Below are 7,877 nucleotides of genomic sequence, written 5' to 3'. Positions count from 1 at the left end.
TCAGTTTGTAATGCTCTGTCCCTGCTGCCCCTTCCATCTCACGCTCTACCCCTGCTCCAGCATGGGATCTCCCCATGGGTGAAGTTCCTGCTGAGAGCCTGCTCCAGTGTTGGAGCTCCACGGGCCGCAGCTTCCTCAAGGGCATGTCCAATTGCTCCAGTGTGGGGTCCTCCATGGGCTGCAGGGTGGATCTGCCTCATCGTGGCCTGCACCACAGGCTGCAGGGGAATCTCTGCTCCAGTGCCTGGAGCACCTCCTGCCCCTCCTTCTTCCCTGCCCTTGGTGCCTGCAGGGCTGTGGCTTGCACATCTTCTGGCTCCTGCCTCCCAGCTACAGCTGTGCCACAGTGATTTGGCTTGGAGGCCCCCCTTGAGCCAGCTCTGCCCAACATAGGAAAAGCTTCTGGTGTCGACATACAGAGGCCACCACTGCCCCCCTTGTTCCCCAAACTTGGCTTTGTAAAACCAGCATATGTGTGCATCCTGCTGAGGGATAATGTGTAACCTTCCCCCTGGGAGCCCATGCAGCATCGCAGTGAGCCCAGCATGTGCTGGGCATAACTGCTGGGTCATGCAGGGAGCTTGGAGGTGTCCAGGGATCTGGATCTCTGGGGTGTCCCTGTTGGTGCTTGTGATGGCAGTGGAGCAGCAGGCTTTTCCCAAGGAGGAGTGCCTGGCACAACCTCAGTCCATGGGGTTGCTGGGAGCAGTGAGTGGGCTCCCCCAGAAGCGGGTGAGAGTATCTCATCCATCGGGCACCATGTGCAGCTGCACGTGGGGCAGGCACAGCTCTGAGAAGGCTGTTGGGGTGGATCAAGGCAGGGGGGATTTTGCCAGTCTTGGCCTATGCAGTCTGTAATGGGGAGCCAAAGTTTTGGGCCCCTTCCAGTGCCTTTGTGGCACTCAGAGGCCTTGGGCAGCTGAGCTGTTTTCATGGGTATTGGGATGTTACATGTGAACGAGATATGTAAAAACCAGCCCAGGTGTCTCTGCCTGGGATGACTGTGGTGTCCATCACCATGGCTGGGAGCAACGGGGCACCTGGCAGCTGTGGTGTGGCTCTTCCCATGGCCCGTGATGTCTTGGGAAGATCTTGAACGAGTTCCGATTTCGGTGCATTCAGCAGTGTTGTCTGAAGGCAGCAGCGCTGTGGCGTCACTTCTTGTGGAAGCACCATGTGGCAGCTCGTGTTTGTGATGATGGCTGGGATTTGGGATGATGACCGGGCAGTGCCGGTGCAGGGTTCCAGGTATCTCACGTGAATCCCCCAGAGCAGGGCCGCCGCCAGCCCAACCGGGTCGCCGCGGCGAACAGCCACCGGCGGGCCTCAAACGCGACCCTGCCGCCCTGCGGGGTGAGGCGGGCTCTGGGGGCGAGCGGGGGCTCCTCGGCGGGGCCGGGGCTCCTCCCCGGGGCCGGGGCTCCTCCCCGGGCCCCTCTGCGGGGCGGCCGCGGCGCCGAGGGGCGCCTGAGGGGCCGCGCGGGGCGGTGACGTCACTGCGCGCCGGACCCCCGGGCCGGTGGCGCCTGCGCGGTGGCGGTGCGGCATGGGGAGCCCGGCGGGCGTTCCCGCCAAGCGCGCGCGGTGCGAGGGGCCCCGCGGCCCCGCCGCCCCCGGCAGCGACCGCAGCGACCCGCGGCTGTGGGACACGGAGCGGCTCTGCCAGCACCTCTCCCGCTGCGGCGTGGGCGATCCCAGCCTGCTGCGCCGCTTCCGAGGTACGGCGGGCCGGGGCCGGGGCTGGGGCTGGGGCCGGGGCCGTGCGGCCTCGCCGCTGGCGCTGACGCTTCTCTTGCTCCCGCAGAGAGCGGGATCACCGGGAGGATGCTGCTGGACCTGCCGGCCTGTGCCCCCGAGGTCACCCGTGTCTGGTGAGCGCCGCCCGCGGGAAAAGGGGGGAGGCCGTGCCGGGGCCGAGGCCGGGGAGCTGCGGCGGGCGGGCCGTGCCCGCAGGGAGCGGCTGCACACACACGTGGCCCAGCTCAGCGCGGCTGCGGCCCGGGGCCGCCCCAAACGCGTCGAGCGGAGCTTGTGCGGGGGCGAACGCGAGGGAACGGGCTCGGTGGGGCTGATCCCGGACCCTCGGAGCAGTTCCCGTTTCCTGCTGATCCCAGCACATCCACGGCGCAGACACTCGCTGCCCAAGTAACCATGAGAAGCAAAAAACTCGATCCATTAGAAAAGGTTTAATGAAAATACCCTGGGTGGCCCAGTGAGCTTTTGAGTATTGCTGAGAACACAAGAGTGAACTCCAGGGGTTCTGACGAGAACTTACTTTTCTGCCTGAAGTTGCTGCTGCTCCAGCTCCAGGAACGACAGCGGCCCCGATGTTTTACAGAGCAGGAGGTGCTGCTCAGGAGAGGCCGGGTGTCACCCATCTCCCTGGGAGAAATCCCGGGCATTGACAGGTCAGCCTTGCAGCAGCTGCTGGGACTTGGCTTTCTGTTGTGCCTACAGCAGCGTGGGCTGCTGTGGAAAAAGAAATGTTGTTGTGTGTCTTGGCAGAATAGGGGCCTGTGGGTGAGTAGCCGAGTCCTTGCTGCCGTGAGCTCCCACTGCCCTGGGCAGTCCAGAGCAGGCAGTCCGGCTGTTAGTGGTCACCTGCCGCACACATAGGGATGCTGGATGCTGTTCGAAAGTGTGTAAAAGATTGTTCCCAGCAGTGAGGGAATGACTGATCCCAAAACCCTTGTAATCTTTCTGGTGGTGAATATGCCTTCTTGCTCTTCTGTAACAGCAAAGGGTATGAATCTGTCCTGCTATCCTGTTTGTTTGAAAGGCCCCTATGCCCCTTCTCTGCCCCACTGGGGAGCCTCTCTTGCTCCCCTCTACTGGGATGTGAGCCCGCTTGCTCACCGCATTCTTCCTGGTGGTTTTTAATCTTTTGATGTCTTTTCTTTATTCCTTTGTTAACCTTGTTTACACTGCTTCCTCCAAATTTGTCTCAAAACCCACCTGTTGGCTCCAGCTGATGTTGTGGTTGGAGGCCCTGAGGTAGGCTGGGGTGTGTAATCTGGCAGGTGCACACAAGTGCGGAGCTGTGCTTTCTGCTGGGGGCTAGAGTGCTTTGGTGTTGGCTCCTTGGGTGAAAACTCATCAGCGCTCATGCCGTGCTGGGGGTGAAGGGTGCTTTCCCTGCTTTATTGAGACATCAGCATGCAAAAGGGGAGCGGGAAGGGGCGGGTGTCTGGGTGTGGATATCTGAAGAGGATGAAGAGCTGGTGTGACGCAGCAGGACGAGGCAGAAGTGCTCGGCTTTGGACGAGGTAAGACGTATGCAGGAGTCATTAAGGTATTTTTGGTTTTCTCTTTTTGTAGAAGAGGGGTTTAACTGCAGCTGTTTGAAGTGTGCAGATAGAAAATGCTGTGATGTCGTGGAAGGCAGCTGAAGGCTTTGTTTATTGCTGAAGTACCAGGTAATTGCCTGACTGAAATGACGAGCTGGTGTCTAGTTTTATTTAGGACTTGCCAGGAGGCTGGTTGCTTCTAGCAGGGAAGGAGCATCAGGTGTCCGGGCCACGCTGGACATGTGCAGCCGGTCTGGGGAGTCAGAGACTGTCAGTGCTGAACATGGGCAGCAGGATGGGATGGCCAGGAGTCCCTCAGCATGGGGGAGAGGGCTGTGGAGAGCTCTCAGTGTAGAGGGCAGATGGTGCTGGGTCTACCGGCTTGTGGGTTTTCTTATACAAAGTTTCCTTCTGTGAGATCTGACATCTTGTTTCTATTAAGCTGAAACTGTTGACAGTTGGATGAGAAATTGCTCAAGCATTCTGCTTTTTGTAAACATCTCAACTTTGCCCTAAGAACAATTCTTTTGCTATCCACTGCACACTGTGTCCTGCAGTAACTGATAATTTCTCTGTGACAGACCACTAATGAATGCATGTCTTTAGTTCCCTGGGTTCCTGGATGTACAGAGGGGAGACCTTGGGCCAGTGGGGTCTGGAGGCAGTGCTGTGGGTTTCCCAAGTGTTCTCATGTTGCTGGCAGTGGATGTTTCATGTGGTGTGCAGTGTGCTGCATGCTGAACACAGATGATGAGTGGGGCTTTCTGGCTGACCTCTTTGGGCACAGGGAAGGGATTTTCTCATCCTTGTCACCTGTGGCATGAAGGAGGGTGTGGACAAAGCAAGGAGGAGAATGGATGAGGAAGTGCCAGTTATCACATTTCCAAGCAGCCATCAGTAATGCTGCTTTGGCTGTTGGAGCAAATCTGCCTGCAGAGCCCTGGAAAACCAGAGTTTCCTGTGTTAACAGGATTTGTCTTGGTTAGGAGGGTCTGACCTTGTAGACTTCTGGTGAAAAATGCCCTGCTGTTGTTTTCTATCTGAAGGAGGACAAAGAGCAGGGAAGGTGGGACATCCAGGCAATTGGTCACACCAGGATCACACCGACAGCATGCAGGGTCTTACCTTTTCCTGATTCTCCTCCCCATCCCACCAGAGCAGCAAGTGACTGCGTGGGACTGAGTTCCTGGCTGGGGTTAATCCACTACACTCCTTCTTGGGGCTTCCAAGAGGTGCTCCAGCACTGCCTTGTGACAGTCTGAGCAGCAGCTGCAGCCCGAGAGCTCCGTGTTAGGGAAAGGAATACCAAGTGGTTGAGAAAAACACTGCTCACCAAGTGTGGGGTGCAGAGGGTTGAGATTATGACAGATCTGAACAGAGCGTATTAAAATATGAATAGTGTGGCCAGCAGAACTAGGGAAGTGATTCTTTCCCTGTACTGGTTGGGCCACTGGTTGTGCCACACCCTGAGTGTTGTGTCCAGTTCTGGGCCCCCCCAGTTTAGGAAGAATCTTGAGGTGCTGGAACGTGTCCAGAGAAGGGCAGCAAGGCTGGTGAGGGGTCTGGAACTCAAGCCTTATGAGGAGTGGCTGAGGGAGCTGGAGTTGTTTAGCCTGGAGAAGAGGAGGCTCAGGGGAGACCTTACCACTCTCTACAGCTACCTGAAAGGAGGATGCAGCCAGGTGAGGGTTGGTCTCTTGCCCCAGGCAACAAGTGACAGGACAAGAGGACACAACCTTAAGCTGTACCTGGGTAAGTTTAAGCTATACATTAGGAAAAAATCCTTAACAGAAAGAGTGATTGGGCATTGGGATGGCCCAGGGAGGTGGTGGAGTCACCATCCATGGAGGTGTTGAAAAAAAGATTGGATGTGGCACTTAGTGCCATGGTTCAGTTGATAAGGTGATGTTAGGTCATAGGTTGGACTTGATGATCTCAAAGGTCTTTTCCAACCTAGTTAATTCCATGATTCTGTGTGAAAAATAAGTCATTAGAAGCGTTCATTATATTAGTTCAATAGTTGCTGGTCACAATGTTGATTTATTTGCTCTCAGAGTTGTGTCATTGAATACATGCTGGTCTGGGCATCGCCAAGGGTGTTTTTCATCTTAGAATCGTGGAGGGCTTGGGTTGGAACCGACCTTAAAGGTCATCTCATTCCACCCCCTCCCATGGGCGAGGACACCGTCCACTGTCCCAGGCTGCTCCAAGCCCTGTCCAACCTGGCCTTGAACAATTCCAGCTTCTCTGGCCAACCTGTGTCAGGGCTCACCAGCCTCACAGGGAAGAATTTTTTCCTAATACCCAATCTAACACTGCCCTCTGTCAGTTTAAAACCATTGCCCCTTGTCCTGACGGTGTCTGCTCTTATAAAAAGTCTCTCTCCTTCCTTTTTCTAAGTCCCCTTAAGGTACTGGAAGGCTTCAATGAGGTCTCTCCACAGACTTCCCTTCTCCAGGCTGAGCAGCCGCAGCTCTCAGCCTGTCTCCACAGCAGAGGTGCTCCAGCACTGCTTGTCTGAGCAGCAGCTGCAGCCCAAGAGCTCCGTGTTAGGGAAAGGAATACCAAGTGGTTGAGAGAAACACTGCTCACCAGCAGCTCAAACATCACATGCCTTTAATATTTTGTGGATTATGAATAATTAAATGATTCAGATGAGAGTATGTAGTGCATCAAGCGGGGCTTTATAGCCTTGTTTTCTGTTCAGTTTTATGTTGAGAGGCTAATAGAAAACTGATCTCAGGGTGATTAACTGCTGCAGAAAAAGTATTTTCTCATGATAATGTTTGCTGTCACTGTTGTACCGGGGATGGTGAGAAAAATGACATAGACCTCAATCCAGGAAGGAAATGGAATTATATAAATGAGTTTGGAAATCAATAAATAACCTGGTTCACTTGAATGGCATAAGGTTATTGGTCCTTTGACCATCAACCTCTTGGAATGATTGGTTAAACCCTACAACACCCATTTCAGAATATTTCTCCAGTCAGTAACACAACAATACTGCATAACAATCTTGCACCTGCAAGAGAAAGGATTGGTTTATAAAAACCTCTCACTGTTTAGCATGTGTGTGAAAGTAAGACTTTCACATGGATACTGGCAGAAAGCTGGAAAATTTCTCTGCATCAAGCTTTCAGCATCCACAGTTTGCTGTCATAGTGAGGCTGAAACCATTTAGCTCAAGGGCAAGGCTTGCAGACAGAGTTAGTAGAAGTAGGTATGATAGAGCATATTATCTCTCTCTGTCTCCAGACTTGTCCTGCCTGTGCTCTTAGACTGCTGTGGCTACTGCAGAGTACCTGCACTGGAAGTTTAGCTGTGTGTTGTTGTAGTGGTTTGGTCCAAAATACTCATTACTGTTTATCTGCTGTGAGATAAGAATTAGGAGAAATGCAAAACAGGCACCAAACTTGAAAGAATATAAAGAAGTTTATTAACAGACCTAAAAGAAGAAAAAAAAAAAAAATACCACCTTCAGAACTCTCCTCCTCCCCCCACCTTCCTCCCTTCTCCCACTGACGATGTGAAAAGACAACCCTTGAGATGTTCAGTCTGTTTACCACTTCCATAATAACCTTGTTCAGTCCATTTAGAAAGAGAAGTCTCTTCTTGCTCATGCTATGAAAACATTATCACAACGAGACAGCCGCCCACTTCCAAATATCGTTCAGTCCATTTAGGAAGAGGAGTCTCTCTGCCTGCGTGTGAGTCCTTTCCCCCGACTTGCAGCTTTTCCCGCAACTGCCTTCGAGGGTCCACTCTTGAAGTTTTTTGGGGTACAATTTTAAGGTTGAGCCGTTCAGAAACAAAAACAGAGGCCCTTCTCCTTCCCTGGGAGCAAAGGGTCTTCATCATCTTCATCTTTAGGACTATCTCTGGGAGCATCTCTACGGACTGAGGTTTTTCTCCTTTCCCGTTCGGAGCAAAAGTCCTCATCTGGTTCATCTCTACGGACTGAGGTTTTCTCCTTTCCCATCTGGAGCCAAAGTCCTCATCTGGTTCATCTCTCCCTGTCCAAACTTCTCATGAAATTACAGCTGCGTCAGCATCTGCCTATCTCAGCGCAGGTGCTTTTGCTCACGAGTTGAACACTCCACCCCCCATATCTTCATGAAATTACAACAGGATACTCTGATATATCATAGCTTCACAACAGAATTTCAGCCTTAAGCATCTCCTCTCTCTCTTCCCTCAGGTTTTCAGCTCTTCACAGCAATAAAAGGGTTAATCTCACCTCGGCCTTGCAGCTTTGCAGCTGGAATGTTGAATTTTTCTTATCGAAGTGGAGAGGGGGGAGAGCCGAGCCGCTCCGGCTGCCCACGACAAGGCAGTGGGGGGGGTTCCATGGCTGGAACAGGTCCATGGCTTCAGGATGGCCGTGGCCCGGCCCGGCCTGGCCCAGGCAGGGCCTGGCCGGGCCCGCTGGCCCCCACACGGGGCCCGCAGCCACCTGTGCCAGCGCCGGAAACGAGAGAGAGCTTGGAGGGGGAGTTTGCCTATTCTTAAATGTGGATCACAGAGGTGATCACAACTTTAAGTGGCTTAGAGAATTGTCCATATTCAAACTGGCCAGCTGATAGGTTC

General features: G+C 53.7%; 1 protein-coding gene across 5 annotated transcripts in view; it reads left to right on the top strand.

Moving 5' to 3' along the window:
- The first annotated feature begins 1,492 nt into the window (after window positions 1–1,492).
- Window positions 1,493–7,877, top strand: part of SAMHD1 (SAM and HD domain containing deoxynucleoside triphosphate triphosphohydrolase 1) — a 29,781-nt gene continuing 23,396 nt past the window's right edge. For 2 of the 5 annotated variants that reach the window (XR_006014980.1, XM_042021664.1), the window contains exons 1-2: window positions 1,532–1,718; window positions 1,805–1,871. Coding sequence is in view for 1 of the 5 variants with exons in the window: in XM_042021664.1 (XP_041877598.1) it covers window positions 1,547–1,718; window positions 1,805–1,871 (239 nt within the window). In the remaining 4 variants the exon portion in view is untranslated. Of the gene's footprint in view, window positions 1,719–1,804; window positions 1,872–2,289; window positions 2,409–3,318; window positions 3,417–7,877 lie in introns of those variants that run through there. The other 3 variants (XM_042021667.1, XM_042021665.1, XM_042021666.1) reach the window with 3 other exon arrangements.

Source organism: Corvus kubaryi, unplaced genomic scaffold (assembly GCF_017639235.1).
Source record: "Corvus kubaryi isolate FWS band 111438036 unplaced genomic scaffold, C.kubaryi_AGA036_p1.0 37157, whole genome shotgun sequence".
NCBI lineage: Eukaryota > Metazoa > Chordata > Aves > Passeriformes > Corvidae > Corvus > Corvus kubaryi.
The sequence above is the reverse complement of the archived record's forward strand: the minus strand, read 5'-3'. Positions and strand labels throughout refer to the sequence as shown.